This window comes from Diadema antillarum, unplaced genomic scaffold, assembly GCF_040938485.1.
Source record: "Diadema antillarum isolate AM-2024a unplaced genomic scaffold, OU_Dant_1.0 seq00000119_RagTag, whole genome shotgun sequence".
Lineage (NCBI taxonomy): Eukaryota > Metazoa > Echinodermata > Echinoidea > Diadematoida > Diadematidae > Diadema > Diadema antillarum.
The window spans coordinates 2,008,746-2,034,565 of NW_027271200.1; the positions used below are offsets into that span (position 1 = coordinate 2,008,746).

Below are 25,820 nucleotides of genomic sequence, written 5' to 3' on the forward strand. Positions count from 1 at the left end.
CATGTTACAAAATGATGAAACAGATCTTAACCAAATGATTGGTTGCGAGTGTACACATTACCAGAAATTTATTTTTCCTGACACGTATTTTTTTTTTGTGTGTGACAGGTTATAAGTAAAGTGGAATGACAGGACAGTATTCATCGTCCAAAATTGGAGTTTCAAATTCAAGATATGTTGGGACCTTTATCCAATTTATGATGGATGGTACTGTTGGTAAAGGTATGTAGATCTTGAAGTACTTAGTAGATCAGGGTCTTGATGTAGAATTTAGAACTTACACGGTATACCTAGAGTTCGATCCATTCTGCTATCTTGCCCATAGTGTAAGATCTATGTCAGATCTAGGTTAGATGTAGATGTAGTGCCATATGTACTTTGATAAGAGTGTGATGTATAATATGGACAATGATATTGTTCATCATTTTATGAAAACAATTAATGCACTTTTTTCAGGCGCTTAGTATAATTACTCACATTTGGCACCTTGGAAACTGTCCAAACACTCTCGGTTTGAGCCTCAAGACTGTTAGACAGTTCCAAAAGGTAAACTTTGTGGGCATTCTCACAATCAAATATGTCCTCACTGATGTGTATTTTTGTATATTGTTCAATCCAATGACTTGAAGCACAAATAAGGGTAATGACTCTGACACCCTGAACTCACTGTCTGTAAGTGTTCTGGATGACTCCACTCGGCATTCACTCCTCTCATCTTGACTGACTGTCACCACGGTAACAGTATAGTCCGTCCCTGGAGTCAAGCCCAACACGGTTCCACCAGGGTTTGTCAGATTCCCGTTGAACGTGGCTTGTCCCTCGCTGGGATCCACCATGATGTCATAGCCACTGACCTCCCCGTCTGCCCTGGTCCACGTCAGGTCCAACTGTCTCTGGTTTGGTGTGATCACCATGTTTGTGACCGCGGCAGGAACTATGGAAAACAAAGAAATGCCATAATTTAGTTTGGCATACAACACTAACCATGTCATGGTGAATTCAAGGCGTGACTTTGAGCCATGATTTTTTAGTGATCCCTAAGATTGGAAATCGGAAAAAGCGAAGAACCTTGTGACCAAGACCTTTGACCTATCATCCCTATTATGTCCACAAAATGCTTCTCAGTTCATTTCCATTCTGTCCACCATCTTACATCATAATTAGACATTCCTAGCTGAAGTAAAGACTGGAAATAACATTTTTTAAACAAAAGTACAGTGACCTTTGACCTTCACTGCAGTCACTTCATGGAAATAATTTTCTCTTCCGTTTCTTTTTAACCTTCCTACGCAATTATGTTACCACTGGATATTTCAAGGTAAATATAATTCTAAGCCAAAGTACAATGACCTTTAGGTTTTGATCTTGGCAGATCTAGCCCAAAATCAAATCGGTATAATTGTAATCATAGACTGGGCCATGCATATGAAAAGTCCTCCACATAATATCAATGATGAAATGAGGAACATATGGGAACACAATGGAATGGATGATCCCCAACATAATATCTCTCTACATACATAGGGCCCTTTATGTCAATGCCATGAAAATAACACTTTTATCATTCTTTATGCTAACAAACCACTAAGAAGTCTGCGAGGGAAAGTAAATATGCTATTTCTTTTAAACATCACACTCTGTTCTTTTTTTCATTTTAAGGAGTCTAATTGTAATGAAACTTTCATTGTTTCACTTTGATCTCTTGACACAAGGTCAACTGGAATGTTGAGTGGAGTTTCACATATCATGTGTGTACCAAGAACTAACACACACACACACACACACACACACACTAGTAGCAGGATCAAAATTTTAATCTCTTCACTAAATAAGGTAAAGTTAAATGCTACGTTGAGGACAAGTCCCGAGTATACTCTGGCAGGTGTCTATTGGAAACGCGTGTTGTAGCAAAATCAAACCGTCCTAAAGACATAATTATTATCTAAGGAGAGATTCACATTCAACCATACTGTACGAAATTTGTAGTCTTGATCTCCACAAGGTAGATAATCCATTTTGAAAGTAATAGTCACTAGAGTAACAGGTCCGTGGTTTATCAACAAAAAGAGCAAGCCATCAAGTATGTAGAAGATGATCAAGACAATCATCTTTTAATCCTATCTATTTTCTCTTACTCACTTGTCCTTTGCTGCACAGCTTTGCCTTCGCTTGTTTGAATGCTTGGGCCACTGGCACCGTCTCCACTTGTAGTGACCACTGTGAAAATATACTGACGACCCTGCGTCAGACCTGTTACTTGAGCAGAGTACATCATCTGATTGCTGTGTGCTACTATGATTGAATCAGTGCCGTCCGGTTCGTAGGTCAGGCTGAATTCATTATAGACGCAATCACAATTCTTTAAGGTCCATTCCACATTGACAGCAGTGGTATTGTAGTCTCTGATGGTCACATTTTCAACACTCTCCGGGACTGTAAGAAATCAATGTGAACATTTTAATAGTATCCACAAAACTAGTGACTGTTCCTAACACTATCATTAAGAAAATATGGTATCGGCCTGCTGGGTCTAGGGCAATTACTCCTGATGGGCAATTACCCCAGACCCTTCCCCTGACCCTAACCCTAATCCTGAACCTAATCCTAATCCTAACCCTAACCATGACCTTTACTCTAACCTCATCACTAAACAGTATTTACACGTGGGTACATTTGCCTGGATACGGGCCAGCTAATTATTGTGTTTTGCATATCAAAGTATCAATATATACATGCATATATAGGTACATTCAGAAAAGGTGCAAAATTTTGGGTGTGAAACCACTTCTTGTTGGGGCCCCTGAGGAACCTGAGACTACCCGTCCCACGCAAATTTCAGGACTCAAGTGAAACACGTTGGTTTATATGCCTCACCAAATTTGTATATTTAAGTATTTCACATTACTATAAAATACATTTATATTTACATGTATACTGGATGTCATACGGTGATCAGAAAACGGGAGATTTCTGAACATATTCTCCTTTTCACATTTTCCCTTGTATCAAATTACTACTATTGCTAAAGGATCTGAGTTTATTGTAATAACATAATGGTGAAGGTTCACATGTAACTATCAAAAGTAAAATTGTTGGGCTTCTCTGACATGCTGCTCAGGCTGAAAACAGCCAAACTAAGGAGGAGTAGGAGGAGTCTGTGTCTGCCAATAGAGCGGAGAAACACACCTGTTCTGAGATGGATCGTCGAGGAGCTGTTGCTGGTTTCCCCACTAAGACTGTAGACAATCATGGTATAAACGGCCCCTGTTCTTGGAAGGTTCACACAAGATGCATTGAAAGGCCCCAAATCCTCGTCTGTTACTGTGATATTAGGAGGGGATGCGTTTCCTTCGCTACATGATATTGTGTAGCTATCAACAGGTTCATTCTGCTTTTCCCACTGGGCGCTGACAGAAGTGGTAGTTGAGTTACCCTCCCGTAGCTCCACTCCATTCGGCACTGAAATATGAATGTTAATGAGAGTGCAACATGTAAAATCATGCGTATACACGCACTCTCACGCACTTACAAGCTTTGTACAGTGCAGCATTGCTCAGACAGTAGTAGGTGTTTACCTACATAATGTTCAATTCCTATCATCCTGGTGATGGCAATAATAACCTTAACACGATAAGTATAAAAGTAATGATTCTTTTACAGTTGTATTACAATTTAATAATGATAACATTAAACTGTTAGAGAGTGTAATGGCATAAACAAGAAGACCACCCAACTTACATGCAATTAATTGAAAGATAAAAAAACTTACATGCAATTATCCCAAGTGAGCTTGGCACACTTTCTTTGCCATTGCTGAGAGATACAACAGTGATGGTATATTCCTCTCCAGGAGTGGGCAAATGAATGCAGGAAGCTGTCAAGGTGTCACCCCTTTGATCACTGGTGACAGAGATTTCACCTGGTGATGCACTACCATTAGAGCATGTGATGTTGAAGGTATCCATGACACTGTCTGGCACCTCCCAGGAGGCTGTTATCGCCGTGGTGTTTGATGCTTCTTCCCTCAGAGTCACTGCTTCTGGCACTGAGTTGAAAAAATAAAAGAAATGACGATTTGATTTTGTACAATTCCTTTTTGGTCTGACGTGTGTTGTTACAACAGTGATAACAATAACAAGAAAACTATCAGACTTACATGCAATTATCCCAAGTGAGCTTGGGGCACTTTCTTTGCCACTACTGCGAGATCCAACAGTGATGGTATAGTTCTCTCCAGGAGTGGGCAAATCAATGCAGGAAGCTGTCAAGGTGTCACCCCTTTGATCACTGGTGACAGAGATTTCACCTGGTGATGCACTACCATCAGAGCATGAGATGATGAAGGTATCCATGACACTGTCTGGCATCTCCCAGGAGGCTGATATCGCCGTGGTGTTTGATGATTCTTCCCTCAGAGTCACTGCCTCTGGCACTGAGTTAAAAGAAGAAATCAATGATAATACAGGGTGGGTAACAGTCATGTGTTGTTTAATGATCTAATAGCGTGAGGATTCATGGATGGTCCAGTTCTATCGCTGCCCACCGAGGTAAACATACGAAAACCATCAATTACACTGGTCAGGGGCGATGACACATAGCCAGTTTAGATGGCGGTTCATGGCGGATCTCAAACCGCCTTGAACCGTGTCCCAACGATGGCGGAAAGCACTTCAATACGATGTGACTATCAAAGTTCTAAGCACGTTTTGAACACGGCGCTAACTCGGAATGGCACGGTAGTAATACGGATCTCCCCGGAAGGTGGAGTCCATTCCAAGCATCTGAAGTCGGACGCAATCACAGTCCTGTAACAGATCAAGTTTGACCAATTCGTCTTGAATGGGTTACAAGGAGGAGCGTATTTCTTTGTTAAGCAAACACAATCCAAAAGAAGTTGCGAAACGTTATATCCCACTGAAAGCGAAATGACCAAACTCTGTAATAAAGTCGATTCATTCTGTTGCTGTTTCCGTGAATCTAGAACGACTAAAGAAACATGGATAATCTTGCACCAGATGATATTCACCGTGCTCTGCTGTTGCTGAGCAAGATGCAAGTGTCGTTGCTGTTTGTAGGTATGGCAGCTCAATGAAGAGACGAATTGACGAAGAGAAGGGTTACGACGAAGAAGAAATGAAAGAAGGAGCTGCTGGGTGAAGCCGTGGCTGTTAAGGAGACCCCTACTTGGTAAATATGAATGCTTATTGGCAGGAACCCAGTAATTAAAATGTGGGTAACTTCTGAATTTTCACAAGGATGGATCCTGCCACTTTTCAGGAACTGCTAGCTAGAGTGGGACCCAGAATAGAAAAACAGGACACCTTCTGGAGGAAGTCTTTTAAACTCTTCGCTACCTAGCATCGGGGAACAGCTTTAAGTCATTACAGTTCGTTTAGAGTTGCCTGTGACACCATCTCAATTGTCAATCATCATCATTGAAGTCTGCCAAGCTATCATAGATGACCTATCAGCAGAAGTTATGATCTGTACAAACCACATCAGAAGCCTGGAAAGAAGTTGCCAGAGGGTTTTCTATTGAAGGTTGGAACTTCCCCCACTGTATTGGAGCAGTTGGCGGCAAGCACACTGCATTAAGATGTCCTGAGAAATTAGTCATCAGATCTCTCTACTTCAACTACAAGGGCTTATTGTCCTTATGGCTATGGCAGATTCAGACCTATAATTCCTGTACGTGGATATCGGTTCTACAGGAGCTGGATGTGATGCTGGAGTCTTTGCTGATACTAAGTTAAAAGAAGCTCTGGAGAATGGAACCATAGATGTATGTAACCCGAGCCTGGCCCTCTGCGTTATGATAAGCAACGATTTTCCTCTCAAAACCTGGATGATGAAGCCACTGCCTCTCAGGAGTATGACAATGAAAGAACGCATCTTCAATCATAGACTTCCCAGTGCTATGAAAGACGCGTCGTGGAAAACTGTTTGGTCGGATGGCAACCAGGTTCAGATGCTTGGTGACAACCATGCCCAAAAGTCCAGAAAGGGTCAGCACTTTAACACTTGCATGCTGTGTGTTGCGCAATTTCTTCAGGATGAGAAGTCTGGAAGCTAATGCTTTTGACTAAGAAACACCCTCAGACACATGACATCATACCTGGGGTATGGAGGAATAACAAATGCCAGCCTGCCTGACATGGAGCATGTCTACAGACGCAATATCAACAGAGCACAAAGAGCAGCGCAAGTGGAGTATGTGAACTCAAAAGCTGGCAGTGTGCCGTGGCAACAAAAGAAAGTTCAAGGAATAGAGTAAAATAAAGTAAGTTGATATTCTATAATTATTATTATAACAATAACTCAACGTGATTACAGAAGAGTGTGAACACGTAAACATAAAGAACTGATGGACATGCATGTTTACAAAGTTTCCAGTGTATTTACAGGTTGACATATGTGATGCAATTGTCTTCAAGTTTCAACATCTTTTTCTCTCTCTCTCTCTTTTAACTATTAAAACATCTGTGACAACAATCAATGAAAAGACATACATATCAAAGAAGAATCCAACATATCTATACAGTTTCCTGGTTACAGGTTCACGTAACATAAATTAATTGTGTAATAATTGCTTTCAAATTTCAACATTTTTTTCACTCTCTCTTAAGTTTCTTCATAATTATATGTATCAACAGTTTTACAAAAGGCATACATATGAAAGCAGAACCCGACATATCTAAATAATCTGTGTTGATTTACAGGTTCACGTAGCTGGTGCTAAGGTTTTATCATCTTTTAAGCTGTTGAGCTTTAACAAAATTATGAAGACACCTTTATTGTAACTGTACTGTTCCACATACCTACCATGTTTTTTTTTATATTTCTTTGTTATTGTATGTTTAAAAATAAAAGTAATGAAACTTTAGCATTCAATACATCTACCCAATCTTGTAATTAGAGTTCATCCTTGCTTTTTTCCTTTTTCACTTTCAAGTTCAACATTTGTTATTGCATGAAAAGTTACGGCGGTGTTAAGACGGTATTATCACGGATCTTGCAATGCAAACATGGAGGATGCCGTTCTTAACACGGTGAACAGCATTTTGAACACGGTCCATTTCAAACCGCCAAGACCGCAACGAAAAATTAAACATTTTTTTTTCCGGCTCCCCGCGGTTCTCGGGGATTATGGCGGATGAATGACGGATGACCAGGGTTTAAATGCGGCGTTAACACGGTCTTTAATAGCGGAGCACGGCGAATTGCCGAACCGCCATGGTGTGTTTTAAGAGTTCAGTGATAAAGCTGTACACAGTTCGTTTACGGGGATTTTTTAGTGTATCCGAACGGGGCCAGGCTGAAATCCCCCACCATGAAGTCCCATGCTACAGGGTCATAAACAACATTTCAAACCTGAATGGACATAAAGTATGACAATTATACATTTTAATCCTTGAGAATATTTCACAGTGTAGCCACAGTAGTTACAGTAGGAACGACGCATACATACAATGAAGGAAGTTCCCGCTTTAACGTCCTTGACAATTAGAAAAATTGCTTAGGCATGTTAGGAATTGTTAAGGCCATCACCTCGCATCTCTCCAATTGGTTTTCGATAAAGCTATAACAGACAGATTATGTTCTTATCCATAGTTCAGCAAATCTACCCCAAATGCCCCTAAACGCCATCATAGTCAGCCCGGTAATTACAACACTTTATAAATTAGGAGGAAGGATACAACACATTCTTCTTGATGTCATGTAATAAAAATGAAGAAACCTTAAATGAATTGAGGTGATGACCAACATCATCAGACCTCAGCTTTTTTTTTTTGTAATGTTTCTTAGAATCATAAGTGTGGCTCTTATTGTACTTGGCACTTGAAGATTTGTAAAAATATGAAAAAATAAGTAATAACATAAGAACCAATTTATTTGTATTTCATACATCGTACACACTAGATGCATGCTGTTTATTGATGAAAGGTGGTTTCTTTATAGTGGGGTGGCTTAGTGACAAATATACTGATAATCGTGACACGCCGGACAAAAGTGTCATTTTTTCCTCAGACATTTGTATATATATGAGGATCAAAATTAGGGGGTGCTCCAAGAAATCCGCTAACAGAAAAAATGAGAAAATGCCCTTAATTTGTACATAACAATAATGTCTGAATTCAAAGACTATACACGGGGCATTCGCCAGGTTTCTGTACAATGCAATGCAATGTACATGGTTGCTAGTCTTAAAATTCAGACCCATAATACGACATATTATGTGCATGTTTACAGTAATACACCATTTTTACTGGTTTTCCTATGGTAACAGGTGGTTAGTCTGTGTTGCAGACCTGAGGGAGGTGTGTCGGAATAGTCCAGTTTTCTTAAGCACCTTTTCATTAAATAATTTGATATAATTTCTGGTAAAGGATTTTTTTAGTACTCTCTACCTCCTGTAGAGAAATGGCAAAGAGTGACATGTGACTCTAGCTCAGATACTTTAAATCTTGGGCAATGACTGAGCCAGGTGTAGGACTATGTCACGGCTCATTTTTTCTCCCAGAACTACTAGTTTACCAGTAGAAGAGCTGCATATTCCATTGAGAACTTAAGGTTTTGGGTATTGCCCTACATATTTCCTTACAAATCTAACCCGTTTCCTCCAAGATTGTGTGAATTCCATAGGTTTAGCGCAGGGATTACCTGGTTCCCGTAAGCAATTTTTATAGTCCGCACTTCCCCTCTCTATATGTTTCTTATTTCTTATGGGGGTTATTCAAATGTTTAAAAAGGTTAAAAGTCTGTTTTCATAGATGAAGTTGAATTTAGACAATTTGAATCTTTTTTTAAATATATTGATATTTGTAATTTCACTCATAAAGACTTAAAACGGTTTGAATATTTTTGGTCTAATAGCTATGTATAGACATGTTATTAAAAAGTAAAAGCAATGTTTGATTGGTTCACATTATCCAAAGAGGGCGGGATGTAGTTGGCTGGTGAACAAAGTCTATGGGGAAGTTTAAAAAGTTGATAGAAGTAAAACAAAATCGGCATAGAGCAGAATCTAAATCACAATATAATATGACAAAATTCCCGACCCCAAAGGCGGTTGATTCTATGATGCTTTATGTCAAAATACATTCCACCCAAAATACATGTGATTGATAGGAGGAAAAAGTATAGTACATTAAAAACAATATAGTTCAACTAACCCCATTAGTCCAGCAGCATAATGAAAATATGATTGTTAAGTTTTATCGCCTTGTCAATTGAAGATGATGTTACATAATGACAATTATCAAAGTCAGCTAGATCTACTAGTATATCAAGAAACTAAAAAGAAGGGGTGGGGTGGGGAGAGAAGAATGAAGTAATTTATTAGTATCTGTAGTTTTGGTTTTCAGTATATTCATTTTAATTTCCTTAATTTCCGTTAGGTCATCATGGATTGGAGCATTTGTGTACTAGTAATCTGCCAGGAACAAACACAAGAAAAACTTAAAGGTCCTATATATACACATCTGGGAGAGTGACTTGAAAGAAATGTTCAGGATATCACATTTTATGGATAATATGTGTAGGTCTGGGGGCATTTCATGAAGCATTTTGTCCGACAAGTTGTCGGACAAATTTGCTCTCTGCCAATCAGATGCAAGGATTTCTGTAGTTTGTAACAGTTTGTCAGAAAAATATCTGACCAAACTGCTTCATGAAATGCCCCCCCCCCCTGTTGTATCACAAGACATCCTACCATATACAGTTTTTGCAATCAAAGCAAACATATAAAGAGATATCAGTATTTTTTTCATTAAAGCATAAATGCAGACGGTTTAGTCTGGAAACATGTTATCATAGAAATATTGTTCACATTTTGTGTTATTAACAATACTTAACATTGATTATACAGATTCATTTTTTTACAGAGGTTCTTTCTATCCGTAACTCACACCTAAGAATAATTTTCAAGCACTAATTTTGGGTTTTTACCTTTAATTATCCACAAAAAGGAGGACTCAATGCATAAAAGGTGTATGCTTTATTTTTAGAAAATGTTGAGGAGATCAGGAAAATTATATATATTGATGTAGATTTTGGACCTGAAGGAGCAGTTGAAGCATTTTTAAGAAACAATGCCTTGTGGCATCGTTCTTATCATCAAAAATTAATAATGACAAATTCAAATGAAAATTGGAGGGGGGAAGAAAAGATGAACATAATGACATGAGACAGCTTGGTAAAGATTAAACGCTAAAATAGACAATGCAGCCTCTTTTCTCAGTTCATACTTATCCAGAGTGTGTGCTTTCTTTCCAGTACCGGTATTATTATTTAGATAGGTTAGGGGAATCCCTTTGAATTGTTTTATACATCATTTTAAAGCTTACAGTCTGCTCTTTCGGAATCTGTCCTTAAAGGACAAGTCCACCTTCATGCACACGTGGATTCAGTGAATACAACAATATTAGTAGGACACATCACAGAAAGCTTGGAAAAAATCGTACAATCCGTTCAAAAGTTATGATTTTTTAAGGTATCTGCACAGTCGCGGCTTGATGAAAAGACTACCACAGTGTATGATGTCACATGCGCACATTCTAAGGAAAATAAAATGAGAATTTCACAAAACCATACTTTTTGAATAAAGTTCACATAGTTTCTTTGACTTGCTACTGACGTATGTCAAGGGTAATATAATTCCCCCTGCCTTCTGAAAGAGAAGTCGAGTATCCTTTTGTAAGCGAAAATAATTTATGTTGAATTTTCTTTATTCATTCTTTATATAGTTGTACACATGTGACATTACAAGGTATAGTAGTCTTCTCATCCAGCCTCGACTGCATGAGCAGAAACTTCAAAAATTCATAACTTTAGAACGGATTGTCCAATTTTCCTCAAACTCTCACTGATGTGTTCTACTATTGTTGGTGCATTCACTCAACCCACATGCTATAAAGGTGACAAATCTTTGTCTGGCGACTTTTTTGTTGATCAATTATACCAACCCTGATGGAAATCTCTTCAAATTCATAAGTTCTGAAGTCTCCTTTAAGTTTAGCCAAAATCTATATATGTAGTTGCCATAGCAACATACCACTTAACACTAATGAAAAGTATTTCAAACCTCTATACATCCCGTCGATCAGTTGTACCTATTCAAATAGAATCTCTTCCAAACTGGAAAATAGCCTCCTGTAACTAACTTCAATTAAAAGCCCTAGTTTTGGGTTGCCATGGCAACGTACAAATCAACAATTATATTTGACCCCTGGTTTATACTCTTGGTACCTTCTATACAACGTTCATATCAAATTTTGTGAAAATTGAATCTTCCTACCTGGAGAAATAAACAAAAACGTGATTTTTAGAAAAAGTTCATTGACCTTTGACCTTTGACCTTTGGAAAATTCACTCCAAATTCAATCAAAATATTTTACTTGTTCTCAATATTCTTCCTGCCAAGTTTTATCCAGATTGGATATTCCTGACCTGAGAAATAGCCAAAAAACCTATTTCACAAATAAAGGTCATTGACCTTTGACCTCTGACCTCCTTCCCAGCATCAATTTTCTTGGAGCACCCTACTTTTTGAGAAGGTACATCATGAAGTACCTTTGGTGAAAAAATCATGCTTTTGTCCGCCGTGTCACGATAATTTCACTAAGCCACCCCACTATTAAGTCTGCAGAAACTGACAATTATTGCTCTAAAATGGATACATATTATGCATTAAAAAATGCACGAAATAGGACTGCGATAACATTATTTCATGAGAGAAATAAAAAGGACGTCGACAGTATTGCAACCTGAAAACCTGATATGTGATCATGGTTGCTCATCATAATCATCAAATTTAGATCTAGACTTGATCCTGAGAGCGTAGGTGGCTGGATCTACCTCACTCTCACTCATTCACTTTAAAATCTAACCTTTTCCTCAGGACATGATTGTCATCCTTCCTCATCACATTCACTTACCACCACATACTCCATCTCACCTTTGCCAGCTGTTTTACATTTTATGCTACACTAAATTTGCCAATGCCCACTTCCCTCGCACATCACATGGGTCTACATTACTTAATGACACTACCCCCTCCAAGTCACTAACAACATGAACAATCAATTTTGTGTCCCTGAGGTTGACCTTGTGCCCGTTCCTCTCAAATCTCACCTTCCACTTCCCAAAAGTTTCCAAAATTACTATAATAGAGAAAACAATGATTAAATCTTTGCAACAAAATTACCATGATGATAATGCTAACAATGCTTATGATTAAATCGTTGTATTAAAGCAATAATAAAAATAATGAAAATTATGCATATAATGATCATAATTAAATATTAATAATACAATTGTGCAATCAATGATTATATCTGACAGGGTAGGCCTAATGGCAAGAACAAGAAGACCACCCAACTTACATGCAATGATCCCAAGTGAGCTTCGGGCACTTTCTTTGCCACTACTGCGAGATCCAACAGTGATGGTATAGTTCTCTCCAGGAGTGGGCAAATCAATGCAGGAAGCTGTCAAGGTGTTACCCCTTTGATCACTGGTGACAGAGATTTCACTTGGTGATGCACTACCATCAGAACATGTGATGATGAAGGTATCCAAGACACTGTCTGGCACCTCCCAGGAGGCTGTTATCGCCGTGGTGTTTGATGATTCTTCCCTCAGAGTCACTGCTTCTGGTACTGACAAAAAAAAAAATGAAGAGCACTGTTTAACGTCTGCAGACTTGAATGGGCAGTTCAGAGTATCGCAGTTTCTGGAGTTTGAATGCTTGCACATGATTGCGCAGAGGAGTTATAGTAAGAACAACCACATAAACTCACGCCTCTCCAAATAAGATGACAATGTTGAAATGCACTCTACAGCCTTTCACTATCCTCGTCGCTTGAGTTGTTTCCTTTCCATAAACAAAGTACATAAGAGTAAGTTGGATCCTTTACATGAAAGAAATGTAGCCTTTTCATAACCAGGCAACGATGACTTTTAAAGGGGCCCTGAAATCCAAATGCATGTTGATTAGTGTTGATTTATGATACTCTCAACATCATTTTTGTGGTGAAACGAATATCTAGAAACATTCCGTATATTTTTAACGATTTTTTCTTTTATTTTTCTTCAGATTACTTGGGAACGCCCACAAAAAATCCTTCCAAACTAATCAATATTAATATTCTTGAGATGACCTCATCTGTCAATCATTGGTAAAGTACTGAAATGTTTAACAAAAGACATTGGAATGCACCTTCCCCTCGACTCAGCATAACTTGCATGTTCCCTCGCCATGTCTTTTGTTAGTTACATTAATATGACAGAATCATGCAAGTTATACTTAGTTCAGAGGAAGGTGCATTCCAATGTCTTTTGTTAAACATTTCAGTACTTCAGCAATGATTTGACAGATGATGTCATCTCAAGAATATTAATTTTGATTAGTTTGGAAGGATTTTTTGTGGGCGTTCCCAAGTAATCTCAAGAAAAATAAAAGAAAAAATCGTTAAAAATATATGGAGTGTTTCTAGATATTTGTTTTACCGCAAAAGTGATGTTGAGGGTATCATAAATCAACACAAATCAACATGCATTTTGATTTCAGGACCCCTTTAGACCAGGCGTCCACTAGGGCGCGGACAAGACCCGGACAAGACCCGGAATGCAAATGTGGTATTCCGCTCTCCTTCGGCAACCTGTCCGCACGTTCCTGAACGTGTCCGCTCACTGTCCTAAACATGTCGGGGCGTTTCCGCACCTTCGGGAGAGAGAAAAATTTCCGCGTACAAATTTTGATCGAGACCAAATGAACTTCCTGACACCTTCGGCGACTTGTCCTGGCGATGTCCTGGGGATGTCCCGCTTGTCCGGAACCCTTCCGCTCCTTCCGCACACGCTCCGGAAAGAATCCCGCTGTGTGGGGAAGCTTCCCGAATGAAAGCGGAAGACACCAGGAATGTTTTAGGACAGCGCGGAGCCGATGCGGATCTATATATGCAAGTGTCCGGAACCAATGCGGAAATTTTGTGATCCAGACACGAAAATGTCGACACTTTCCGCGAGCGTCATGCCAATGAAACGCAAAATGAGCAAGAAGGGAGGCGAGGCCCCCATGCAAATATCCCCATCACAGGCACACCTTTCGTCTAGTGATGAAGAACAGGTAAATCTAAGGAATTTCCGGTCCCAGAAGGCAAAGAAGAAGGTAGTAGAGACTGTGCCAAAAGCAACCAGAAGGAAGTGAAATCAGCCCCCTAACTTCCTAGTAAGTTTGTTTTGATTTGATCTTTTCAGAAATTATTTTTCATCCGGGTGACTTTCCTGGTTCCTATTACTAACTATAGTACATTTTCCTTTATTTTATTCTATTTGCAAACAAACTAGCTTGTCCCATGTGACAGCCCAGCTGAAAAATCACAAAAGTAGGTGGAAGTACACTCATAAAAAAAGCATAGAATTTTTGTCTAAATGTTACTGTTTTATATAAATATGAACAAGTTGTTATTCATACGTAAATGCTCTCTAATGATACAACATATTAGAACAAAAGACAAATTCATCACACTAAAAAGCATGAATTCAATTGCAAAGATATACCTGCGGTCTCATTACAATGTAATAACTTTGAAGCCTAAAATAGCAATGAAAGCTAAAGATGATGGAGGAAAATGAAGAATTTTCTGTCACCGGGCGGACGTCCACTTGGGCGCGGACAAGCCCCGGAAGGGTTGCGGAAGCAAATTTTGTCATTTCGGCATCCTGTCCGCGACAGACGAGGAATAACTTTGTGAATCGGCTTGTCCTGGGACATTCCTAGGACTGTCCGCGGACTGTCCGCGGACTGTCCGCGGACTGACTGCGGACATTCCTAGGAATCACTCCGGAAGAGCGCGAAATACCTCGGATTATGCTAATCGTAGCCGGGCAGCGCGGAAACATCTAGGATTAAGCCCCAGTCACATAATGCTCTGCGTCTGGCGTTACGTCCAAAAAAGTCATTTTTTCCGCGGACCACCGCGGATCCTTTGCCGTCACCAGAAATTTGTACAAAACATGCGGGCAAAAAATGCGGGCGATAGGGACAGATACGACCAGATGCGAATACTTTCGTCCACTTGCGGATATTCTTACGAATTGGCACATAATAGTTCTGGACACTTGCGGAGAGTTGTGCATTTTTCGGATAGTTACGGATAGTTACAGATTGCTATGAATAATTATGGACAATTTGGTTTTCTCTTACGATCCCTGCTAAGTCAGTGTATTATGACAGCAAGGTTATCACATTTTGGACTGTCTTACATTGTACACTGGGGAAAACTGAAATTGAATTACGTACAAGTTGTGAAAAAAATCGTAATCCTTTAATTTACTTTACAATAATAAAAGATATATGCAATTTTGAACTTGAAGTTTGAATTTTGTTTGTGCAACTCAGATATGAATAAACGTCATAAATGTAAAGAATGTATGTGACCGTGCATCACAAAATGAACAAAAAGTAGCACACACTGATTTTGTGGGAGGACTGAAAATAGGTGAAATGGGTCAACCGAGCCGATCTTGCCTTGGCTACCCTGGGTAAATAAGGCCTCATAATTATTATTATTATTATCATTATTATCATTATTATTATTGTTAATAATATTATCACTATTGTCATTATTAGTAATATTATTATTATTATTATTATTATTATTCATTTCAGCTTAGTCTGATAATCCCCTCATTGTTGTTACTCCGGTGGTTACCATCCTGTTTTTTGTCCCATTCATCGCATAACCAGCACGGCTTGATAAAGATTAAGCGCTTGAATAGACACTCTACTTCAGAGCCTCTTTTCTCAGTTTACTCTTTTTCTGAGTGTGTGCATTCTTTCCAATATTTAGATAGGTTAGGAGAGTCCATTTGATTTGAGTAATACATCATTTTAAAGCTTAAAGTCTGCTCTTTCAGAACATGCTCCCAACTAAAATTTCATGCGTGGCGACTTTTTGTGTGTTTTGTGGTGCAGGGTCACATAACATCACTATACCACAAATAAAATACAATATAGATCGAAAAGTTAAACATTAGAGTAAGAAAATATTACTTGCAGTCATGGAATAGACAAACTGTGGTTACGCTGTCGTTGTTCAGCGATATTCATGACTTACTGGGTTATGTTAAGGAGATGTTTATGATAAAGCAATGCTTATAAGATTTACAGAAAAAAAAACCATCAAATTAACCTTCAAACACCCATCCCACACCCAAGTACAATATCAAGTCATCTCTTGAAGTAATGTATTTTCTATTTGAATTGCTTGTATGCATGTCATTTTGTAATGCGCAGATAGAGTATATTATTATAGTAGCTGCGCAATATAATATTATAAATGTCCTTATTATTATTATTAGTAGTAGTAGTAGTAGTAGCAGTAGTAGTAGTAGTAGTAGTATCCAAAAAAAATGTAATACGCATTCGATGGAGCGTAAAGTGCATGGGTAAGACTATAGAGAAATACTAAATTCGTTCTCATTTTATATAGTTGCCCCTGTCCCACACCTTCCCCGGCCAGAAAAGTTAATAAAATGCTGTCACCCCATCCCCTACCCAAAATATTGCTTTTTTCGAAAAATATACATTCGAAGAGTACAAGAAAAAAAGTTCAGCACCAAGAGTCAACCGATGTCATGAGTATACATGGTATATGGGTGCCACTTAAAATGACCATTGATTGTGGGAGAAATTTCATAATTTGACCATGCAGTTCTGCATCTCCACCGCTCCGACTGTGTTGTAGCATTCCTTCAGGTAAAGGCGCTGCAGCTTGGCAACAGGAGTAGTGTGCCTTTCCACGAGTCTCTGTGTTCCCATGCGAGTGGAAAACGGCCACGTCGAAGGACGTAATTGTCCGCAACATCCGTTGCTGTCCGTAAATATCCGTAAGCGGACGAAACTGTTGTGATACGTTAACTTGCGGTTAATTTCGGATACTTACGGTGGACGTAAGCGAACGCAAACGGACGGAAGGTGAATTCTTTTGCGGATGGTATGCGTCCAAGCCACGGGTAGTTACGTTCAGTTACGGATAGTTACGTTTGGTTACGGTTACTTGCGTAAGTTTGCGTCCGTGGCGTCCCTCTGCGAAATTTTGAACATTTCAAAATTTCGCAGGTTCGGCGACGTCATTTTGCGTTTCTTTACGGATGAGTTACGGGCAGTTACGTCTACATACGTCCCTGCGGATGCCTGCGTCCACGCTGCGTCCCCCTGCGTCCACTCATTCGTATCTATCCGCGGCGGACGTAATCCATCGTAAAGCACTGTGTGACTGGGGCATTACACCAGGAATGAACGCGGACAATCAGGATGCCTTCCGGACAATGTCAGTTAGGCATGCGGACAAACTGCGGACAATACCAGGAAAATGGAAAGGTATAAATTTGGCACTGATTTTGACTTTTCCTCATTTGACTGCTAGCCGTCATTGATGCTCCTTGTTGTGCTTCCGCAGTAGCTGCTGATATTATATTGATATGATATGTCAATATCATTTTATAAATGTGATCACCAAAAGTCGAAGAATAGGATTGTCTGCATGTCGGCTGACGACTCATTTTTTTTTTATTTGTCTCATCTGGGAGAACAATCTTGTCTCTGCCTACAGTCACATGGATGATATTCGCAAAATTTTTGAACCATACACACACACACACACACACACATATATATATATATATGTATATATATATGTATGTATATTATAATATACATAAAAATGTAAATTTATATACATATATATGTATATATATATATGTATATTATAATATATATAAAAATGTAAATTTATATACATATATATGTATATATATATATATATATATATATATGTTGATAAGGTAGTCCACGTGTTGGCAAGATAAAAAGATAAGTAACAAAACTGCAACAAAGTTCATGCTGTATTCACCACCAACGGTTTATTTCTTCACAAGAAATAAAAAACCGTTGGTGAATACAGCATGAACTTTGTTGCAGTTTTGTTACTTATATATATATATATATATATATATATATATAATATATATATATATATATATATATATATATATATATATATATTATACATATATATATATATATTATATATATATATATATATATATATTATATATATATTCTTTATTCCCTTTTTTACACATGTGCTTTATCCATCGTGAAGTATATACATGTTTTGTTTGATACTTCTGCAGAGCATGCCAAAATGATTCCAATCATTATTTTTTTTCTTTCTCTCATTTGTACCCTTGTGCATCTCTAAATCTCTCTTATTTTGATCACTTTTGAACATTTTGCAATGATTCAAGTCCAAGAAGTGTTTTTTTTTTTCATGCTTAGAGCTTACTAGCCTATTGTCAATAAAGTGTTTTTTTTTTGGGGGGGGGGGGGTTCAGCTGGGCTGTCAAATTGGACAATCGAGTTTATTTGCAACTAAAACAAAAAGAGAAGATAAAATTATTAGGTAATAACAACTTCGAAAATCATTTAGGTAAAGAATATTTCTGAAATGATTTTTGATTCTTAATGTGTACTTAAATATATACACTCAGCAAAAAAAAAAAGACAGACAGAAATCTAATACTTTTTCGAGTTCATGATTTATTGCTTTTTCTCTCATTTCACTTGAATTTTGGTTTGACAGAAAATTCTTCATTTTCCTCCATTATCTTTAGCTTTCATTGTTATTTTGGGCTTCAAAGATATTGCATTGTAATGAGACCACAGGTATATCTTTGCAATTGAATTCATGCTTTTTAGTGTGATGAATTCGTCTTTTGTTCTAATATGTTGTATCATTAGAAAGCATTTACGTATGAATAACAACTTATTCATGTTTATATCATACATTAACATTTAGCCAAAAATTCTATGCTTTTTTTTTCTGAGTGTACTTCCACCTACTTTTGTGATTTTTCAGCTGGGCTGTTCCATGGGATAACCTAGTTTGTTTGCAAATAAAATACGAAAACAACATAAAGGAAATTGTACCATAGTAAGTAATAGGAACCAGGAAAGTCACTCAGATGAAAAATAATTTCTGAAAAGATTTAATTTGCATGGGGGCCTCGCCTCCCTTCTAGCTCATTTTGCGTTTCATTGGCATGACGCTCGCGGAAAGTGTCGACATTTTCGTGTCTGGATCACAAAATTTCCGCATCGGTTCCGGACACTGGCATATATAGATCCGCATCGGCTCCGCGCTGTCCTGAAACATTCCTGGTGTCTTCCGCTTTCATTCGCGAAGCTTCCCCACACCGCGGAATTCTTTCCGGAGCGTATGCGGAAGGAGCGGAAGGGTTCCGGACAAGCGGGACATCGTCAGGACATCGTCCAAGTCGCCGAAGGTGTCAGGAAGTTCATTTCCGCGTCCAGATTTTGGTCTCGATCAAAATTTGGACGCGGAAATTTTTCTCTCTCCCGAAGGCGCGGAAACGCCCGGACATGTTTAGGACAGTGAGCGGACACGTTCAGGAACGTGCGGACAGGTTCCCGAAGGAGTGCGGAATACCAAATTTGCATTCCGGGGCTTGTCCGCGACTTGTCCGCGCCCTAGTGGACGCCTGGTCTTAAGGGGAAACAGATTGCAGTTCCTTCTATGGAAAGCAGTGGCGGATCCAGAGAAGAGGGGGGGGGGGCGCAACCGGCGCACGCCCCCTTTATTTTTCGTTAAAAACAAAAGAAATAAAAAGAAAAAAATGAAATTAAACCCGGAAGTGGCACCAGAAATATTAGCTGCGCCCCCCCCCCCCCCCCCCCTTTACAGAATTCCTGGATCCGCCCCTGGAAAGTATTACCTTTTAGGGTGTAGGTCCTACCAATAAAAGGAAGAATTGTGCTGTGCGATCAACTCAGGCAACACAATCAAGTGCGCTGATGATTGACTTGCGAATATCATGCAGGACAATGACCTAAATATATCTTCGCCATTCCATGGCTACATTCTCAAAGCTGCCATGGCAATTCTCATCTTGCAACTCACGTGCAGTCAGATTCACTGTCGCTGGATTCTCCTGTCGACCGCTGATGCTGGTCACTGTCATCAGGTAGGTATCCCCAGGGGTACTCACATTCTCACATGAAACCTGATACAGGTCCTCATCTCCCAAATAATCCTCAGTGATGTCACCTGGCACTCCCTCACTGCATTCTACCGCAAATTTCTCAATCACACCACCAGGGTGCCTCCATACAGCACTTACTGATGTCTCTGTCGATACATCGGGCTGGAGGTTCAGAGGCAAGGGTACTGAAAAAAAGAATGCAAATTTGGCGTCCGTCAGATAAACTTCGTAAACCATACACATCATATTCGCATTTATATAACGTTGCCAAGAAGTTGCAAATGCCACAGCCAGGAAATCTACAAGACAGAGTGATTTTGTTGGCGAAGGAAAAAAATTGCTATTTGTTCAAAAATATATATCTTTAATGTTTAATACCTTCTGAGCAGATGTTTAAGCCCCTAAAAGTTACTTTTCTTAATGAAGTATATTACTAAGAGTTGACTGCACAGTCTCTTGTACATTTCACTGCATCAATGGACAAATTGTAAACATGTATTCAAAAATGTGAAGACATCGAAATTAGGAGATCAACGTGTGGTAGCAGGTAACAATTAAAAGTTTAACTTCATCATGAAGGCAAGAATAAGCTGGAATACAGGTTCATCGAACGTACACTGAAACATGCATATGAGTGACTTTTCAGTTTTACTGTCAATTAAATACTTTATTTTCATATTTCTCCAAAAACGAACAATACTTTGTGGTAACACAAAATACATAACAGGGAAGCATTTCCTGATGCGTTTTGTCAGATATTATGATTTTTCTCTGACAAACTGTTGTATAAGCTATATAAATAGTAATCCTTGCATCTGATCGACTGAGAGCAAATTTGTTGGACAAAACGCTTCATGAACCCCCCCCCCCCCGATCTCACAAAGTTTTTCAATAAAAAAAGAGGTCATAATTTAATATCGCGAATTCAAAACAGAAGAGAAAGAGAAAGAAAGAGAGAGAGAGAGAGAGAAACATGAAGGAAACCCACGAAAAGCTAAAACTTGTACCAATTGCAGGCTTCCGAGGAAATATGAATTTTTTATAGCTTTGTAGGGAGGGGCGGAATTAATTTGAAATTGAATAAAACGAATAATCATATCAAAACAACAAAAAGCAAAACTGCAAAATAAACTTTCTGTGATGCAGAAGTAATACAATGTAATAAGTTAACTCACTAAAGAGAATAAATGACGATACAAACAGTCTACTTTATTTAACAGCATGATTAGTGAACCGGAATGACTTATATTATTATTCGATGTCTATTGCACCAACACACTTGAGTAGCTATTCAGTGAATGTAATTTTAATTTAAATTTGAAAGCATAAAGAGATGTACTGCTGAGTTATTTTGAGAGGCAAATTATTCCAATTTTAGGTCCTGTAAACATGATTGTATTTTTAGCGAAAAATGTTAAAGTACATAGAAGAGGATATGATTTGATTCTGCCGAGTAGGATATATAAACCAAATTGTTTTTTCAGAAAATATTTTGAAAAATTGTCGGTACCCCATTCGTAGATAAAGATACATGAATATTCCAACATTTTAAAATATATATACAATTTATTTACTTTCTGGATTTTATTCCTGCAAAATAATTGATTTGTGTGGGAGAGACAATCAGCGTGATTAATAATTCGAATAACATGTTTTGTTTAATAACGAACTTGTCTGATGTTCACATTGTTTAATTTCCCCATGCAAGAACACCATAATTTCGGTGTGGAGAAATCAAAGCTAAGCATACATTCAATGAAATTTTCGGTGGAAAACAGGATTATTTCAGTGTTTTTTTTTCTTTTCCTTTATTTCTCGATGTCAATTTACTAATAATTATGGTTAATGTTAGACATCATAGGAAGACAATGTCTATAATAGAGCGCTAGAAACTTTTTGAAATCAATCTGTAACAAACTCTTATCATTAGCAGTAACATGTTTGGGTCACAGTCTCAGGGACTAAACTCAAAAGCATGTAGTGAGTTTTTTTTTTATGTAAAGTGAAATGTTATTTACAATAATCAACGCTTTGAGAAGGATTTTTTGAGGTCGTTAAGGTATAAGATGAACAGTAAAGGGCCTCAGGAAATCAACTTTATTTGTAACTTCTGGCCAGGGATATACACGAACTGTATCTACTGAATATATAAAGTCTGAACCAATCTACAGTCAAACCTGTCTATAGCGGCCACCCAAGGGAGAAGGAAAAAAGTGGCCGTTATAGACAGGTGGCCGCTATAGACAGGTAATCCAACTTTGTTTGCATTGCTTACAATACATGTATCATCGTTGTATCCTTACAATGTATGTATGTGTACGTATGCACACACCATCTGTTTCATGCGTTTAACCATGCCGGTGTATACGAAATTGTTGCACAGTAGTATGTGTATTTTCTTGAAGAAAGCTTAACACTAATGCATTATTATGACTGAATGGGGGATTAATGCAGCGGTGGCGATCACTGAAAGTTGCCCGCACGGCTACAAAGCAGAAAAGCACGCTGAATTTTCGGCTCGGCTTCGGCTCCATTGGGTTTTTGGAGGCTATTGACAGGTTAAAATCTATCGCGGGAAACAAAATTTGTGGTCGCTGGTCGCGTTAGACAGGTGGCCGCTATACACAGGGTCTTTATTAGGGCTTTTCTCTCTGGGGGATTTTTCAGTGGCCGCTATAGACAGGTGGTCGCTAAGGCAGGTTTTACTGTAGTACCCTTTCCTGCATACCACATAAAGCCCATACAACTCTGTATATCAAAATATCATGTTTAATCATCTCAGAAGTTTTAGAAAATATTCCAGTAGTATGTGACATAGTAGTAAAATGCGTGAACTACCTATAAATAAATAGTCAATAAATAGGCCTAAATGAAAGCACAACTTTAAGTCATACTGTCTGCATATCCCATACAGCGTTTCATGTTGCAAAAAGATAAGGATTTCCAGTCTGACATCAAAATATTGTACACTATCTTATCAAAATTTGTGCATCATTCAAGCAGAATACCTAAAGCTATCATTTTTAATTCATTCATTAAGATTTGATGTTGTACATTAAATTGGGAGCTTCACGTGTATTGCTATTGCTCACCAGCAGTGAGAATTATGTCAGCCATATTATTCTGTCCATTGCTGAAGGAGGTGACAGTCATGGTGTAAGTCGCACCCGGTACAGGTAATCCCTCACAAGTTGCATTGTATTGAGCTCCAGCCGTAACGTTGATGAATGAAGGGCTGGCTGTGCCATTACTGCATCCAATGGTGTAGAAAGAGACCAGTCCAGCAGGGTTGACCCAGTTTGCACTCACCGAATCAGTGGTAGACATGCCCTCCACCAGGACCACAGCATTGGGTACTGTGGGAGAGGATTAAAACAAACACATTCTGATCACATCCACTGCTACAGAAGGGGGAATCATACAAAGCAGCATAATACAAAGATGACAACCCTGTAAGGGTATATGTCATGCTTTTAAAACATTATGATTCTAGATATAGCTTTGATTGTGTTTTTTAGTCCTGTTGAGACTTGGACCATGATCAAAATCAAAGTTAGTGAATCAATATTTTGTAACTTAAAAAACGATTAATCTCATTGAATGTGTATACATCACATGTACGATGTTAAAAAAACAAATCTTCAAAGCTCCTATAAATAACAATCTGTTAAGAACGGGAGAGAATGGCAATGTCAATTTGTATGTCACACTGCATTGGATGCATATTGGTTGCAACACTCATTGTATGCAATCAATTTATTCAAGGATCATGCAAATTATACCTGTCATTAAGGTCACATATCTCCTTTCTTTATACTAGTGCAACACACGATTCCATTGTGTGTACATAATGTGCAAAAGCAAACAATAGCTACTTCAGATATCCTTGCCTATGAGGGTTCCAAATTAGGCTGATCAAATGTTTTGCTCCAGCTCAAAAAGTAAAATTCATGAAAGCTTTGCAAGAAACAAACAAATTAACAAACATATTCTAGCCCTTAAAGCTAAAACACAGTTCTCAGAAGAGTTCAAAATTCATCTTTTAACATTTGGACAAAAATATCGACATGGTCTAACAAAAAAAAAAAAAAACTTTTTTTTTTCTGGCTGACGCGACTTGCCAGGATAATGAGTTGTTTTGGCGTGTTTCAAGATCAAAGATGTAAAATAATTTCGATTGTAGTACAAATGTAGCAGACTTTTAATCCTGATGCGCCCTCCCAGCTCAGTAGTGCGTGGGTAGAACATAACTACAATAATATTATAGTATGTGATGATCGAATCATGCACTCGCAGTGTAGTCCATGGGCCAAGACCCGAAAAATGGGTTGTTGGTACCATCTGAGGTGGCACAACCTTTTTGGTGTCAGTTTGTTTGTCGGGCATAGATATGCTTATCAAGCTATGATAGCATTTCCAAATGAGTAGCTTAGTCATAATAAATGAATTTTTAACCAATTTGGTCTCGTTTTTATATCCCTATACTTCTGAATCGAAACTAAACCGCTATACAAAGAAGAGCACTGCCTTCTGTATGTCCACAGGTGTTCTGTTGTAAACGCGGTGCGCTTAGTCTTTATTCAAGGCAGCGAAGGGAATATCCAAAGGGTTATGACGTCCACAGCTGTCACGCGGTGCGCTTAGTCTTTATCTAGACCAATGTACCGTTATCATATCTAAAGTTCCTCATAAAAGGGATTACCTTTACTGTTTTTCTACCACCCTAGCAACAAATACATCAGTTTTAAACAAAAATCACTCTGTTAATTTACAATATCATTCATTATAATGTATCGTAGTGTACCGGTACATTGTTTTTGCATTATCTTATATTGTTAGAGGGAAATAAAGCGACATTGGCGTGGTCTCAGCGTTTTCATGATAAATATTGAAAGATACGGTAAAATTCACGAGAAATTGCTTTTGTTGTTGTTGTTTTTAGATAAAAGGATATACTACACTGTATCATACGCTTTGGATATTCCCTTCGCCGTCTAGAATAAAGACTAAGCGCTGTGGACATCATAACCTTTGGATATTTTCTTCGCTGCCTTGAATAAAGACTAAGCGCACCGCGTTTACAACAAAACACCTGTGAACATACCATAGAGCTGCATTTTACAGCTCTATGGAACATACAGAAGACAGTGCTCTTCTTAGTATAGCGGTTAGTTTCGATTCAGAAGTATAGGGATATAAAAACGAGACCAAATTGGTTAAAAATTCATTTACTATGACTAAGCTACTCATTTGGAAATGCTATCATAGCTTGATAAGCATATCTATGCCCGACAAACAAAATGACACCAAAAAGGTTTTGCCACCTCAGATGGTACCAATATCTGGCCTGGCCCATGGACTAGTGATATGATATCGCATGCAGCTAACAGCATGTGATTCACTTTCGCGAGAATAAAGTAGTATTGTTATGGCCCAAAAGCATCGCGTAGCAATCTGGATAGGGTATGCTTTGAAACTGCAATACTCCCGGTTTACTTTTTGGGGGAAATATTCCGCATTTTTGTCATTACCCAACCGAATTGTGTTATCACAGCATTATTTCACACATTTCTTGTGCATAATGTCTCCATTTTCATCTAAAATTCAACAGTCTCTGCAGGCGTATGAGATGAGAACTGTTATGTCTATAATGCATGCCAAGAAGAAATAGGCGGAGGAAGCTTTGTAATCGTGGCTGGAAATACATGTGAAAAACGATGTGCCCTATACCAGATGAAAAAAAAAATTAA

General features: G+C 38.4%; 1 protein-coding gene across 1 annotated transcript in view; it reads right to left on the minus strand.

Annotated features, from left to right (window-relative positions):
* LOC139727139 (receptor-type tyrosine-protein phosphatase beta-like) overlaps positions 1 to 25,820 on the minus strand; it is a 59,532-nt gene that overhangs the window by 8,769 nt on the left and 24,943 nt on the right. The window contains exons 13-20 of the mRNA XM_071638119.1: positions 23,163 to 23,426; positions 19,989 to 20,255; positions 12,384 to 12,659; positions 4,157 to 4,432; positions 3,770 to 4,045; positions 3,187 to 3,459; positions 2,140 to 2,433; positions 668 to 934 (exon numbers count right to left, since the gene is read on the minus strand). Of these exons, the coding sequence (XP_071494220.1) occupies positions 668 to 934; positions 2,140 to 2,433; positions 3,187 to 3,459; positions 3,770 to 4,045; positions 4,157 to 4,432; positions 12,384 to 12,659; positions 19,989 to 20,255; positions 23,163 to 23,426 (2,193 nt within the window). The remainder of the gene's footprint in view (positions 1 to 667; positions 935 to 2,139; positions 2,434 to 3,186; positions 3,460 to 3,769; positions 4,046 to 4,156; positions 4,433 to 12,383; positions 12,660 to 19,988; positions 20,256 to 23,162; positions 23,427 to 25,820) is intronic.